General features: G+C 32.3%; 1 protein-coding gene across 1 annotated transcript; it reads left to right on the top strand.

Moving 5' to 3' along the window:
* The first annotated feature begins 12,109 nt into the window (after positions 1 to 12,109).
* LOC149487200 (upstream stimulatory factor 1-like) lies at positions 12,110 to 15,925 on the top strand. The gene is made up of 7 exons (XM_089697490.1): positions 12,110 to 12,257; positions 12,445 to 12,488; positions 12,641 to 12,736; positions 12,938 to 13,015; positions 13,780 to 13,901; positions 14,228 to 14,412; positions 14,973 to 15,925. Exons 1-7 carry the CDS (start codon positions 12,199 to 12,201, stop codon positions 15,136 to 15,138), a joined length of 750 nt encoding a protein of 249 aa, XP_089553616.1. The 5' UTR covers positions 12,110 to 12,198; the 3' UTR covers positions 15,139 to 15,925.
* Positions 15,926 to 17,209: the final 1,284 nt, after the last annotated feature.

The following is a 17,209-nucleotide window of genomic DNA, read 5'->3' on the forward strand; positions in this document are numbered from 1 at the left end:
TCATTATTCAGAAAATTCGCCTTTTCTTAAAATATGACGAAAATCGGGACGTTTAAAATGTTGAATAGTCTAATTAGGTATAATTTACGTTACTGAATTATTACAATCTTGTTAATTATGTAACTGAATGTGTATTTAAATTACTTATTATTTAATTACATTGAATGAATGAATGAATGAAAAATACTTTATTGTACACCTTATAGAATACATTTTACAAACTTAAAAATGTAATATAACAATGTACAGTAGGCGGCCTTATCGCTGGCAGCGATCTCTACCAAGCAACCCAGAAAAGATGAGGAAAATAAATGAGTCAATAACATGGTGGTGCAAACATACATTGTATATACGTACATTGTATTGGATAATTAGATAACATAGGTACTTAATATAATTATAACTACTATGATACAGATACAATATTCCTGTTTTAAAACAAGAGACAACCCACTTGTAGCTCGATCGTATTGATTGATTGATCGTAACTAAAATAATACCGGCAAAAATGTACCAAAAAGTCAACAAATTAGTTGTCAATAGTATTTTAAAATGATATGGTGCCCGTTAGAATATAAAATATAAACGTACGAATTCAGTCTTCATCTAATAAAAGAGACTTACCTTATATCTATATCATTCACAACACAAATAGGGTAAACAGAACCAGATCCTGAATCGCGAAGGAGACACCATTGTACATATATTGAATAACAGTGACATACTTATGATAATTTTTCTACATCTTTGCGTCCTCACGTCTGAAAAGCGATCGCTTTATCTGCCGCCGTCGGCTTCAATCAATTCAATTGAATTCTGATAGAATAACGTTAACCTACGTCAGAGGGAACTTAATATACAACGTGTTATTTTTTGATCGCGTATCCAACATAAAAATTGCTGTTTCACAACATAGCCAATAGTTCAACTTTCTTCTACATATTAAATTCCTATCGGCTATCTCAATTTGTCTCAGAGTAATACGAGTAATAATAGTTAACGAGGGTTGCTTTTCATTAATATACTAATATACGAAATGGATACTACGTCTATAAATATAAAGCTTCTTCTCTTTGTTCAAAAGAATCTTGTATTTATTCAGTTGATCGAACATTACGATTTAAAGGAACACGATGTATAAGACATCGAATCTAATTTAATCTCGTGACGTACGGTTTGGGTGTGTTTATTTTTAGATTTATTCATTTTCGTATTAGGGCTATGTAGGAAGAATTTCCTTTGTAGATCCCTCTCCAATTTACTTTCTTAAGTTTTCCGTGAATGACGTATGTATGACTAAGTATAGAAAAGTAATTCTACACTAGCGTATTTTGTCTACGCAAATCTTCTTTTATAAGAAGATGAAATATATAAAAATTATAGTTAAAACGTAAAATATGTTTTCTTCTTTTCTTTTGAGCATTAAGTTTAAGATCATAAATAACAATGTTTATTGCTTCACAGTTATATTACCTGCTTACAAGATTAATGGCGATTATAATCTGTGCTGTTTCCATAGATATACAGAGTCAATAAAATCTTTGGCCGACTCTTTGGCGCCAACAAACACTGAAGGACAAATGGGCGCCAGTCTGTCTGAACTTGAATAGATCTTTTATTGGCTAAATCATTTGAGATGAAAATGAAATTGCGGTCATATTTATACTCAGGTATGCTGAATAGGATTTTCTTGATTTATTTATGCGTTCAAGAATTTTCTAGAGCGAAATATTGTCAGTTTAATAGTATATCCCAACTGATATATTTTTTTAATAATTACTAGTTAAATTAGGATTTATAAATACTAATTTTACATCAGTCTTATTTCGGAAAATTTACATAATTTTGTGCAAACTAAATGTAAGTTCACAATCAATAAAAAAGCACTACATATTTTATTTAAAACTTTGCAACAATATCTATTTAAAAGGAGTGAAACAAAGAGAAGTTCGACTGATGAAGATAAACGGTAAAACATTCCTTTATTCTTTAAGATGAACTGTTTTGCTTTCACTCATTTTCCTCAATTAGCGCTGCCTTTGTAAAGAAGTACTTACAGCTTAGATAAATTATAAATAAAAAGCTTCGAAATGACTCTATAAATTAATATTAAGATACCATTTTCCGCATAAAAAAATGTTACAGACTTTAATATTTTTAATTCATTTGTTAAAGTATTATTGCCAATTATATTATATATAGAAACTGCACATGCCATCTTTAATGCATGCGGACTTTAATTTAGCAACAACAATTATTGATAGACTTTTTACGGTAGAAATTAATAAATTATTATTGTGTGTCAAATATACAAACTCGTCAAAAAGATTTCTATGAAATATGGCTTTACAGTCACAAGATTTAACATACAGTAAATATCCAAAACAATGTATTTTGAAAGGATAAAAAAAAATTTGCGATGATGGATTTACGGAGTCAGACGTATTTCTGGTAACATTAATTTATACCTAGCAGGTTAGACAAAAGGTATAATTTACACGCGCAAGTACTAACTACATACTATGTATGTATTTACCGAGCTAATCTATAAAGAAAGTTACGCAGCCCCACAATCATGAAAGTTAATAATCAGTAACTCTATTACAAACAATCTCAACGGATATTAAAGTTGTTCGTAATTTTAAACTTGGTGAAATAGCCTGAAGGTAAATTAACGAGGCAACTGTAATGGCTTTTGTGAGAGCATCTTAAAATTAGATATTTTGAGTAATTTTTCCTTTACAGTTTTAAAAAATTACTCATTTTTATCGACGACGATCTATTTGATGTTGAATAACTAATTACACACTGAAGATTTGTAATCTTCAGTGTGTAATTAGTTAATTCAACCTAAATACCTATTTATTTAAACTTTGATGTGTGTATTTTTATAATTCTCAGATTGCTGAATTCTCAAGAACATGATGAGAAAAAAAATATTCCTAATATTCAGCACAGGTCAAAAACAATGTGAAATATTATCGCATGACCAAAGGCCTTTCCAAAATATATTTTACGGCGGTTCTGGAACCTACAATAAATTATATTTTTATTACATCAGACCTCAGTTTCCAAAAAATACACGAGCATTTCATTTGAATTTCAAATATTGCATTTATATTCGCAAGGTTTTTGTAGTAAAGGATGATGTAGACATATTCAGTATTTTGGATATAGGATCAGCATAAATATTATGCTTAGACTTACGAACTTGAGGCATAAAAAGTTATGTTTCACATAAGTTACATTCTTGTTATTGTATTCCATCCTACTTATAAATAAAGTATCAATAGTGAGCTTTTCAAGTTTTTCATTGATCTCGTTGGTGTCGCCGTAGCTTTTTGTGTACTACATATTTTGACCACGGCGCATTCAATCAAATGCACACATACCTAGTCCTTAATTTTAACACGTATACATTCCAAATGCATGTATGAACAAATATGAGTTAGAAAAGGAAAGGAGTTGCACTTTTAGAATCGATTAATTTTTGTCATAATCAAATATTATAACCTGCACGGGTTTGCAGGCAGAGTTTCCATGCATTAATTACAAGGTTATTTTACGGTAAAGTACCAGGGGAGGTCTACCCGACTCCCGAAGTAATGAAAACCGTTCAAGACCGAAGAAATTTCCCTCATCAATCAAACAAGCTTGCCTGCGATTTATTTCCCACCTTCAACAGATTTATCACTCGTTCAGGGCATCTTATATAGGATGGTAATGTTGATGATTATTTCATAGTTAAATGTCTAGACATCTTGGCGATTTGAGCCTGTTATAAAATCGCTGTTTGTTGAATGATGGGTTCGCTTTAAAATCCTAAAATGCTGGTGTCGATTTGAAGAAAACTTTTTACCAACTAGTCAAGGCTCAAGATATGCCAAAGTATATACAGCAACTTCTTCTAATTAGCATAAAATATAATAAAATTAATCAAGACACAATCTTATATTATATTGTGTGAGTAGAATAACAGTATAGTGCATTGTTAGTTTGACTTAATTATTTATTCAATGAAATATAATGCGCATTGTTCTTAACCATAGCGCATAGAGTTTAAGTAAATATTTCCACTGCAGACAAATTTCCAGCACAACTGTTTTGAGCGTTTGAACAAAAGCTTAAGAAATATTAATTAATCACGCAAGAGACGACCGTTGATAATATGGTTCTCTTGTAAATAACCAGCGGACGGCAGATGAAGGAAACCGTCCATTGTCAAGTGACGTTGACTAATTACTGGACAAGTTCATGAACTACCTCCAGTGCAGATTAATATTATATTTATTTCGAACAAGCTCTTCGAAACGTTTAAGAAAGTTTAAATTTGAGTGATTTTTTTAAAATACCTAGTATATTTTGTTGCGGCGAATTTTATTTTAAACTTTTATATGTATAAGTATATAAAGTAAATTAACTACTATTTTCAAACACACAAGGAAACGTATCTTTTAATTTGCTTATCCTCCAAACGCTAATGCTAAGCCAATATCTAATATGCAATTTACCTACTAATATGTTTTATAATAATATGTACATTGAACACCATAAACTAAAATGTTTCATGCATGAAGATATCATAAACAACGCAGCGAACTGGAGACGGCAAACTGCAGAAGTCTTTTTGTTTTTTTTTTTTTGAAAGCACATGATACAAAAACAAAAACTTGCACACGTTTTTGTAATGTTTTCACACTTCGCACTTTTATGCCAAGAAATAAAGCTGCAGTCTCATCACTTAATGATAATTGATAAGCGCGTGGACGCTTATTATTTGCAGTTATGATAATACTTAAATTTAAAATGGATTGGAAATTAAATTCATTTGTAATACATCTGGATTCGCCTTGATAGAAAATGGAAGGAGTGTGTGAATCGCTGTTCTTCCTATAAGCGTTCTTTAAAGACGTTTTTCTATTAAATTGGTAACTAACGAGATGCAAATATGCATATTGACATTGCTGAAGCACACTCGCATTAAAAACATTGCGATGTGTACAAACATTGTATTAATTTCTATCCTAACTGAAGCGGGAACTTAACTACGTCACAATTAAGATTTAAGAGCATTGCTCCTAATTTAAATACTAAAAGGGACACGTTTAAAAATGCACTTGCCTTATCTAGTTCAAACTATGATAAACACAGATTATAACAGTGTAAAAGATATACGGTGTATGTTTTGAGCGGGACGCCATTAAGTTTTGTGGGTCACTCTAATGACTTTTTGATGGGTATGCGAAAATGCTGGCGTATTTACGACCTATAAAATGATTGGGCCATTTTACTGTATCGGGATTTCATTATGTTTGTTACTTGCTTTGTAATTAAGCGCTCTAATTGATTTAAATTTAAAATGTGCTCTATATTTTAACGTACATGTACTCAATATGTATCATATTTATCATAGAGGCACTATAACTCCTTACTAGTTTTAGTATGGTTTTATTGTGAAATATAATATTTACCTAATTTTCTAATGCATGAATTTAGAATTGTGATTTAATTTTACATCAGGTCTGCTTTTTTATTTTTATTCTAAATATGACTCAACGAATTTTTTGATGGAGTGTTTAATAATTTAAGGATAGATATTTTTTTAAACTTTGAAACACTTTTAAATGTACGTTACATCATAAGCTCAGCATACACTCGGCTAATAGATAAAACATTGGAAGCTCTACCATTAGCTACTATTAAGTATTTTGTGGCTCTACATTAAAACTTAAACTCGAAAAATGCAAGTAGTTGAAGTCTATCGAAGCGAAGGAATAGGTAGTGTAAAAATGTTGGGTCAATCGATCACGAAATCATTCTCTATACGAGTAACTTACTAATGTGCTTAACCAGAATCTGATTGATTGCTTGATTTTCCACGAACTTCTTAGTATAATTGATTTCGTCATGCAGTGAATTTGGATTACATAGACTTTATTAAAATATATAAAAACTATTTTTTAATGGAATTAAAGTTATATGAAATAATTTGTAGGTATAAGTTTTTATTAGATCGATAATGACTGACTGATTAATAACTAATCTAGCGTATTTAAAATTTAAAATTTGGTGTACATACCTAATTTGCATTAAAAAATACACACTAAATTTTAAATTTATTGTAAAATGTCTACTTTCTCAAAGATGAAAATTAAATATCATGATGTAAGTAGGTAGTACATATCTGTTGTTTTGCTACAGTGATGTATTTTGTAGTTTGTTGATTTCCACCACCATAACATTAACGGAAATTCTTTTTTAACATTGAATTATAACAAAAGGTCTGAAAACTCACAGATAATCTATAAATAGAAATGGAAATTAATACAGGAACATTTACTATGTAGATACCGGCGAAACTTGAGAATAACGGGGACCCCAATATGTCACCCTTTTCTTCGTCATATCGTTAAATCTAAGCCAATTATTTATCTGCTCTGTATTATCTGGTAATTTACGCATGTATGCTTCTTTAACGTCTGAGAATAATTCATAAACATCCTTCCCGAAGAGATTTTTTGTTAGTTTGCTTGCTTGAAAGTGCTAATCTCAGGTCTAGGTCCGATTTGAAAATTTATTTCAGTGTTAGATAACACACTTATCAGAGAAGGCTAGGCTTGGGATATGATGTCATCACGCTAAAACCAATAGGAGTGGATCAATGCGGGCAAAACCGAGACACAGCTTGTTCAGAATAGAATTTATACGGTGTACAAGTAAAATGTAATTTCATGAAAATATTTTTAAATCCTTTAAAATCAATTCCGGCACATAATAAAATAAAATAAAAATACCATCACAGCTTGTCAACTTAGAAAAATAATAATACCAGGTAATTTCCCACACGATTAAATAATAAATGAATTCGCTCCTTCATGATTTGCATAAACAGTTTTACGAGGCGTATTTACATTTTTATACTATTAGTTGTTCTCTTGGAATTAATTAATTACGCAGTTAAAACCGCAAAAAAATATGAATGCGAAGGCAATGCATCGGGTCTGGATTTGTATTTTTCATTTTCATAAAAGTAGATAATTATCTAAATTTGTAAGAGTACTTAGGTAATTAATGATAGTGACCCAAAATTAAAATACGATATTCTTCTTTTTAGGTGTGGTAAAAAAATATTAATTAAAAGAGAAGGCTCTGAGTAAACAATGCATGCGTTTGTTGTTTATTATTTAGATTGATGACTCAAGTTAGAAGTAGGTAACCTAGCTTGCTTAATTGAACTAAATTACTTCTGACACTTGATAAACTTTAGGTAAGATATTAATCAGTCAGAAGTCTCTAAATTCTGCTTTATAGACATTTTAATTAAAATAGATACAGACATCTTTCGTAATATGGCTTGTGTTAGTGAAATAATTAAACTGCCTTTTCACACACACCCTAAATATTTAATATTATGTAAAATTCCAGATAATAAGTAAATTAACCAGAGGTAATAAAAGAGGTAATAAAGATTAGGTAATTACTTGGTTTTTTTTTTTTTATATTATAACAAAAAAAAACAATATTCCGATATATCGCTAAACCAAACTATTATTATGTTCCGCAGTTAGTTTATTCCCACACCAGCCACAACATAACAAAAGCCAACCTGCACTTCCCTTTTACATCCCGAGGGCTTCTAAAGGGTCTGAAAAGGTTTGTTTGTGGTTGCCTTCCGGCTAAACGTCGGCTTACGTGAGGTCTGTTTTACATTTCACTACAATAAGTACATAGATATAGTCACGCAAATATTTGCAAAATCAAAAGCGACATTATTTTAGAAGCTGGGCATCTGGCCGGAATTTTGTTTTCATCTGAAGAGTAAAAATTTTCTACGATAGCTTGCATAGGTCAGGGTCTGCATGTAAAAATGTACATGTTTCTTGTAAATAAAGTTTTTTTTTTATATCATTCAAGAATATACTTAGGAACTAAGACTAACTTGGATTCTTCGATTAATTTGGATGACTGAAGATGCAAGGTAGGTAGGTACTTACTAGAGTTAATTTATAGTAAACGCGGATGTAATTAATAAGTAGAAAGAAAGAAAGAAACTACTTTAATTCAACACACATGAAAAAGTATAATAATCTTATATATAAAAATGAATCGCAAAATGTGTTGGTAAGCGCATAACTCGAGAACGGCTGAACCGATTTCGATAATTCTTTTTTTATTATATTCCTTGAAGTACGAGGATGGTTTTTACGTAGAGAAAACGTAAATATGTACCACGGGCGAAGCCGGGGCGGACCGCTAGTTTATAATAAAGTTCCTCGGTAAAAAAATTCTATTCCAGTTCGGTATATTGATTTAATATTCATCTTAATAATATCATTGACCGCCTCCTCGGTACAGTGGTTGACGCGTGAGCGTAACACCGAGGGGTCCTGGGTTCGATTCCCGGTGGAGACGAAAAAAAAATGTCTTGGTCTGGTAGGACACAGAAAGCTGATCACCTACTTGTCCCTAAAGAAAATCGATCAGTGAAACAGATGTATAATGCATCTGCCCCATCTGCCCCTTACCCCACTAGGGGACATGGGACTTCACTTTTAATAATAGACTACAAGCCCACATAGGACAAAAATATGGGTCAAATGAACCACCAGGGGTCATATCTAGAACGATAGCAGAGCAAAAAATAATAAGATTCATCACTATGCCGTCACTTGTAAGCTGTCCAACTGAGTGCAGATGAGAATTGAAAAGTACAGGTAGACTCGGTAAATTTTGGTCATATATTTTTGTACGGCATTCTTAACCATCGATAGATCCATTAAAAATAATAAGAAACCGCTCAGTGCCGTACAAAAATGGTGGTCCACCAAGTCGGAATTTTTATTTAATTTCCGAGAGTTACCGGGGGTAAATTTGGTCATTTGACCATGTACGGCATCTGTGTCATACTATTGCTATACTGCTTTTAATCCATTATTCCGCAACGCCGTACAAAAATCATGGGGACAAGGGGAAAAAATCGAGAGTTGCAATCCCCTCTCTATCCCCACTCCACGGGGTCATTTGACTAAGTACGGCTTCGGTTCCAAAACATTATCTAGCACTCAAAAGTACTATTTAAAGCAATGCCGTCAAAAAATAATTGTTCTTTTAAATGTATACCAATAATCATCTTAATTTCATCGAATTCTTGATATAAAGAGCTGTAAGGTCATTTGACCCTGTACGGGAACTTTTTTTTTAACATGATATTGTAAAATTCAATTGTTGTATAGTATTGCCGTTCAAAAGAAACCGTTCTAAAAAAAGTTATAGAGAAATGCAAAACCAGAAATTTTGTTAAAGTTTAAACATCGTAGATTAATGAAATATAATAGTTTTCTACACTTTATCCGTTGTTTTAAATAGTATTAACATAGATAAATTAGGAAAAAACGATGCCGTACATTTTTGTGCAGACCACATCTTTAAGGGCGCGTTCCCACTATATCGTAACGACTAATTTATCGTTCGACGACTGTCGTCTCTACCTGTTCCCATTATAACGATTGTTTGTCGTCAACATTTTTTTATCGTGTAGCGACTGTCGTATCTAGCTGTTCCCATTGGATGGCGATGACATTTTATCGTTTCCTGGCAGTCGCTTTGTCGTTTACACATCATCAGCAAGCTACAAATCTAGTCGCCTCTGCGTTCGCTTGGTGATTACCAGTGCGTTTACTCTCCTGAGTTCAATGGACGCCATAGAGTTGCCGTCCACAATTTTTTTATCGTTTTACGACTGTCGTGCTTGCCGTTCCCACTGTCACGACAAAGTGTCGTCACTGCAAAAACTGTCGTAGACGACAGTAAATTGTGTCGTTCTAAATGTGAACACCTCCATTTAAACATATAAGCCACGACACTTAAAACTACACGATTATCTGTCGTCACGACACGGTGGGAACGCGCCCGGCTGATGAAAGCGACGAAAGCTACAATTTTAAGGGTGCTTTATGGCCATTTGATACAGTACGGCATTAACATATTTTTACCCAACTACGGCAAAGCAAAAGAAGGGTTATGGTTGTTTACAGGTCATGTATGTATGTTAATCTATTCCCTCGTAACTTCTAAACTACTTATCAGAATTCGACAAATGACATATCATTAGAAGCATCTGAATTGTTCACTGGAAAACCAGCGACCAGCTAGCTAAAGGCCATATGGGGTTTCACAAAATCTAATGTGGCGCCCTCTAGCGGACAAAACATACAGAGTAAAAAAATAAAGTTAAGATAAATATGCAGTATTTGGTATCATTTGAAAGCGCTTTACTTGTACATTTTGAATATGTATATATTACTAGCATTTGCTTGTGACTTTACCTGTATTCATGGACTGATTGCATATAATTCACATCTTTTCGTTCATAGCTTTTTTATTAGTTCATCAATTTAACGGAGTCCATTCCACCTGACTCCGACTTTCCAAGGTGATAATTTACCACCTCGAGCTTCTTAATATTAATGTATATTTATATTTTATTATAAAAATATAAAGCAAACATTTCGTTATATGGATTTTTTTCTTTTTCAGATTTTTCCCCTTTGAACCAACGAAAATGTACGGCACATGAAAAAATATTATCTATGCATAAAATACTTTAAAAATAAATTTATTTCGTGTTGTGTCAAATGACCCCCTGGAGTGGGGAAAGAGAGGGGATTATAACTCTCGATTTTTTCCCCTTGTCCCCATGATTTTTGTACGGCGTTGCGGAATAATGGATTAAAAGCAGTATAGCAATAGTATGACACAGATGCCGTACATGGTCAAATGACCAAATTTACCCCCGGTAACTCTCGGAAATTAAATAAAAATTCCGACTTGGTGGACCACCATTTTTGTACGGCACTGAGCGGTTTCTTATTATTTTTAATGGATCTATCGATAGTTAAGAATGCCGTACAAAAATATATGACCAAAATTTACCGAGTCTACCTGTACTTTTCAATTCTCATCTGCACTCAGTTGGACAGCTTACAAGTGACGGCATAGTGATGAATCTTATTATTTTTTGCTCTGCTATCGTTCTAGATATGTCCCCTGGTGGTTCATTTGACCCATATTTTTGTCCTATGCGGGCTTGTAGTCTATAATATCATACTTGTCGGTTGAAACATTCCTAAACCAAAATATTCTAATGCTATAATAATAGTGTGCACACGAAGCCATGAAAGAAGAACTTCGCAAGATTTTCATCTTTTGCTGTTGCAAATTGCAAACTGAAACATACCTACCTTTTTCGTGAACTGAAGAGCCGCTATTGAATAATCAATTAAAATACTATTTCTATCGACTTAGTGCCATAACGTCTTTATAACACCCCTTTAGGCTTTATTAAATACATCGAATAGGGCGCGGTAATAAGTAGGTAATTATAATACAAGTGTGTCGTGATTTTTTTTATCTATTTCTTTATTGCTAGATATTGATCTAGCCTATTTTAAGATTGGAATATTGGAATACTTTATCAAGCAAATGAAAGTTAATAGTTTGCATCTGAATTCTTAACAATGCCAAAAAAATTAAAATAGCAATATAACAATAAAGAGCATTTCACCACGAAAGAAGTCTCGTAAACGCGGCGCTGTGAGCGCCTAAAATATTGTTGCCAGTTTTATTCAATTAAAATTCCCCTAAAATTTGGGGATAATAGTTATGAAAAGAGTTTTAAATAATCCACTTCATAGTTTTTGTAGAGTATGATGTTCTAAACGTTTATTTCACGTTAAGATAAATATCAATAATAACATGTTTTTATTGATATTTATCTAACACTCAGATATCATCTACATATTTAACATTAACGTTATTTAGAACCTGTGTTTAGAACGCATAGGAGGTAGTCCAGTTGGCAATGGCGATGTGTGATTTGTGAAGACGTCTATAAACTCATTTATTTAAGTACATACTTCAATGTATATAATCCTTCGTTTCATTAAAATCTATGTTTTTCCTAAGGTTTCAAATAGAAGAGATATGAGGGCAACCACATTGTTTGATTTGGATTAAATATATATTTAACTTTCTGTATATATATAAGGCATATTGTGTCTACGCACCTTAAAGTATCTAAGTTATCTGTAGTACAAAGCGGTATTGATCATCTGTCCTATTTTATCTATGGCTGCATCACATGACCCTCTATTTTGTCCCCGTGATCAAATTGAGAAAATTCAAAAATAATTACGCGCAATGGCCAAAGTGGAAGTTGATGTAGACATCCATGAAAATTCTCTTGATATAGATGACAGGTACATTTATTCGATAGAGTTGCATTTATGAACAAATATTATCGTATTACATAACTGTAGTCGTGTTTTAAGTGCCATTGAAGGTCAACTTTTTACTTTTGCGATTTGGCAAACATCTAGCCAATATTATTGTATTAGATTTTGTGTTATTGCTATACATTTTAAAAATATGCGTATAATATTGCAGTGATGAAAAGGAGTACTTGGGAATGGTAGAAGGCGGTCCTTTCGGTGAGTTTTACTAAAAAAATGTAAACAGTTTTATACATGTGTGTTTGTTTACTAATACATACTTCGTGCAGGACAATTTAATTATCTTAGTGTACAATCAAGTGATTTTTATTGAATTAACGCATAACAAAGTAAATTCAATTACGTTCCAGGAAGCGGCAACTGTGAAAGGTCCCACCTAGTTACACATACGTTTCTTGATGGTAATGACGACGATAATAGTTCATCTTATAACTTCAGAGACCTGTGTAAGTAGTACTAATTCATACTCATGCTATGTACCTTCAATAGACTCATGCTATGTACCTTCAATAGACTCATGTACCTTCAATAGACTCATAAAAGTGATTAGTGAAATAATCTCATTATTCTCCTGATCTATAAGTTATTCATGTATCCATGGATATTGTATGAACTAACTCTTAATAATTATAATTTATTATTCATAGCTGGAGCTGTGACTTATAAATTGGTACAGATGACTGGAGAAGAATCTTCAAACATGGCATCTAATTCACCTACCCATGGTAAGTGTCCATTTATAAAGTGTTATTCAAATTCCGTCAAAATATTTGTTTGTTATTTATTGTACATCTAACATGAGTGCTTCACACATTATACTTTGTTATATGGGATCTGTAGGTCTACCATGAGTTTACGCACACGATACTCGCTAGCGATTGTAGTAAGCGGTTTGTATGAAATTTGGTACAGCGCCCCCTAGTGTGCCGTATTAGAACTAAAAAGCCTACCATGAGGTGCATTATAGTATACTACAGTAGATAACGTATAGTAAACTATACTACACTCGCTGTAGTAACCATACAATTTTTGCACCATGAGTTCTAATTTTGACATATGTCATAGTTTATAACTATTCGATGATAGATACGTCATTCACGGAAAATAATCTCGTGAACTATTCACGTTTACTATTGTAGTTACGTCAGACGATTTAACTATGTCAACTCATGGTAGGGGTACTGTACACAATAAAGACCAGGCATCTATATTTTGCTTGCAAGTTTCTTTACACTTACTAATGATAGATAGCACTTGTAGATTAACTAACAATTACATAGTTGAACCCAGTAACTTCTAAAATCCAGTATTTTAGTAAATAAAAAACTGTGATTAACATAAGTGACACTAACATACCAATACTTTAATATTATAAAGCTGAAGAGTTTGTTTGAACGCGCTAATCTCAGGGTCTACTGGTCCCATTTGAAAAATTGTATTATCATTTAAAGAATAAAGTACGAGATAACATGTAATAATACTATTTCAGTTATTCCTAGTGGAGAGTTCTTTGTAATAAGTGATCCAGTAGAAGTATTTGGTGCGTCTGCTCAAAAGAAGGTTATTACGAGGCGACAACCAATACAAGCTAAAGCTGTGACAGCCAGAAAGGTATTTTAATTTTAGCAAGCACTTATCAAGTTATCAGGTTCAGTTTAAAGAATGTATAGTTTTTTGAACGCTATTCATCTAAACGCGTATCCTATTTGTGTGTAAAACTTAAAAAGATTGGTTTTCATTACGTTTTTATCAATTATCACACGGTTCTTCAGGTAGGTTTCAGTACCATTTGTTAAGTTTTCTACAACAACGTGCAGGTGGAAACTGTTGACGATTAAAATTATTAACTTAACATTTTGTTATAATACCAAATATTATGTTAGGAACTTACTTAGCCATCAAAATTTTATAATTACTAATGTAATTAATTCCCGCAGCGTGACGACAAACGACGAGCCACTCATAACGAAGTTGAAAGGAGACGGAGAGACAAAATAAACAGCTGGATAACAAAGATAGCTGCAATGGTGCCTAACTCTGGTCAACCAGATAGTGCAAGCAAAGGAGGCATTCTTGCTAAGGCGTGCGATCACATCGCGGAGCTTACGGAAAAACAGAAGAAGTAAGCAGTTTTTTTTTATATATTTTGCATATCCTACTACTATTATAAAGGCGAAATTTTGTAAGTATGGATGTTTGTTACTCTTTCACGTAAAAACTACTGAATGGATTTGAATGAAACTTTACCACAATATAGCTTATACATCAGAATAACACATAGGTTTTATCCCGGAAATCCCACGGGAACGGGAACTATGCGGGTTTTCTTTTGAAATCTAGTGTAATCATAAAATTACAAACACCGTTAGTTTATAATATAACTCGCTAGGTTCTAAACTGTTGAACTGTGAACTGTACCAAACTAGTTACAATTTAACTGATTATTTTTCGGTAATTTATAAGCTGGCTACCATAATATATCAGTAACTTATTGTTTTGCAATGTTGCCTTGTACAAACATAATTATGTTAACAATATTTATCTGTTTGAGAACAATTACCGAATTAATTGTATCATAGGTATATAAGAAAATTATATTCTTAGATATGTTTGTTTTTATTTGATTGTAGACTACTTTGACTTGGACAGCAGTCAACTTACATTAAACTCCATTATTTTCAGATTAGAAAAGCTAGAGATTGATAATGACAAACTGGTATTAGAAGTGTTGAGGCTGAACCAAGAATTATCTGAACTAAGGAAAGAAAACTCTTCCATGCGATTGCAATTGGCGGACAATTGTATTGTCGCAAACTTACAACAACGAGCGAAAGGACAAAAATCTTAGGAGTTAATAAAGACAATTAAATTTGGTGCTGAAGCAATAGTGTTAGTGGCATTGACTAGATTGTGTTGAACTAGTGCATTGTTTGTGGCTATCTATGAATAGAATGGTGGGTATTTCATTCGATAACATTGTCATAGTACATGTGAATTCATAGCGTTTTAATATGAACTGTGTAGTGTCACTTAATTCAACAAAGGTAATAATTATTGTCTTTTATAGCAAAATTGTTATAAGCAAGTCTAGAATGGATTTATTCATAATATTCTATGATAATAGAAAGTTTAGAGAAAGTGAAAAAGTTAAGTAAGTTCAACAATTATATAATGTCAAAACACCAATTAGTGTAAGGGAAAATATTCCAGAGTAGATAATGAAATGGTCATTGATATTTCTTTATTATTGTAAAATGCATTAATCCACAAGCTATTTTTAGTATAGACACTCGAGTTTTACAGGGCATCTAACCTAACTTAGTCACTACTTCATGAATTAGAAACATGGTATATGTAATAGATATATGTATTTTTTTAGTGACCACTATTATTTCACTAAGCGGTTAAGACTTAAAAGCCAAGAGCTTCATGTTGTGTTCATTAATAAATATGAACGCAATTATATTTATAGCATTCTTATAAATCGTAGGTTGATTGAATGTAGAAATAAAATTCCATAACCATATGTCATGAATGATGGCCATGGTCTTTAATTTATTTTTGTGAATCAAATCTAGGAATCCATGCTTTTTTCGTTCTTATTTTTTTTGTAAAACGACCATAATATTAGGTAATCAGTAGACATCGGATTATATGCACTAACAAAATGCCAAAATATGCATGCAAATATGCACTAAAAAAGGCCGAAATATGCACTAAAAACGACTGATATGTCTAAAATATGCACAATACAAAATCAAAAAACCTTTATTAATTTTAAATTTAAATCAAAGATTGTACAAAAACAGTGAAATTTTCTTGAAATTAAGTATAGTTTTTGTGCCAATATACAATTTAGCATTTTAACCAAATTTTCGAGCGCAAATTTGTGACTTTTGTCACCTGCGAGCCCTGTGTTGACCTTAGACCTTTCCGGGCTAAATCTTAAGCCCTTTTTTGGAATTCAACCCGTGTTTTAAGTTTTTAGCCCCAAAAGGGTAATCTAGCCCTATTTTTAATGGCTCAAAATTTACTTAAAATGGAGCCCATTTTGTAATTTTTTGCCATTTTACCATGGCAAAATAGGGTTGGTTTACTCGCTGAGCGTTCTGATTGGCTAATAAAGGTTAGTCGACCAATCAAAACTCCCGCTACTTAACGAAATATGCACGATTGGGGAAAAAGGCTATAATATGCACGAACGCCGTAATTAGAGAGTTTTATGCATTTGCATATGCAAATATGCAAATGCATATAATCCGATGTCTAGTAATCAGTATTTGTTGTAAATTAGTTATATTTTTATACCTGTTATTAAGATTATTGTTTTTTTAAGTATATTATTGATTTCTCATGTCAAAATTTTTAAGCCAAGTCTAACCAGCAGGTCTGATTAGATGACAAATAGCTTCTGAAAGTTGAAATGCCTTCATGTTTCTGTGATTGAATACTAAATGAGGCACTAATGTTATTTATATTTAAGAACTTAGTTAATGTTACTTTTGTACATATTATTATAAAATCTATCGATTGTTCCATATCACACGATAGCCCAAAAGCACGCGAATGAATAGAAGGAGAGAATCATATACAAAGTACATTAGTGCTCTTGGGTCCAAACGTTCAATAAAAATTATATGACGTTGTAGAATTATGGTGTTTCATTTGTCCTATTAATCCAAAATATATTCAATACATTAAATTTTTATTAAGAACTAGCTACACGCCCCGGTTGCTTGACATTTTTTTTATACCTTCGAAATCTTATTTGTGGCAAGCAAATATATCTCTGCGCAAATGGCAGTTGCACTTTGCAGTTAAAATATAAATTATAGATGTGGCCACGCCCCACCTAATTCGCGCGCATAGATCAAATTAAATACATAATATATTGAGAAGTAATTACTGTGTATGCACTA

This window comes from Colias philodice, chromosome 7 (genome assembly GCF_061535455.1).
Source record: "Colias philodice isolate Cphi_HAF_F1 chromosome 7, ilColPhil1 Martin Lab GWU primary, whole genome shotgun sequence".
NCBI lineage: Eukaryota > Metazoa > Arthropoda > Insecta > Lepidoptera > Pieridae > Colias > Colias philodice.

What these genes read in the sequence shown, in the direction of transcription:
- LOC149487200 (XM_089697490.1), top strand. Translation starts at nt 12,199, where the DNA reads ATGGCCAAAGTGGAAGTTGATGTAGACATCCATGAAAATTCTCTTGAT. An exon ending in TTATAACTTCAGAGACCTGT is followed by an intron (nt 12,737 to 12,937) that starts GTAAGTAGTACT and finishes TATTATTCATAG; the next exon opens with CTGGAGCTGTGACTTATAAA. An exon ending in ATCTAATTCACCTACCCATG is followed by an intron (nt 13,016 to 13,779) that starts GTAAGTGTCCAT and finishes ATACTATTTCAG; the next exon opens with TTATTCCTAGTGGAGAGTTC.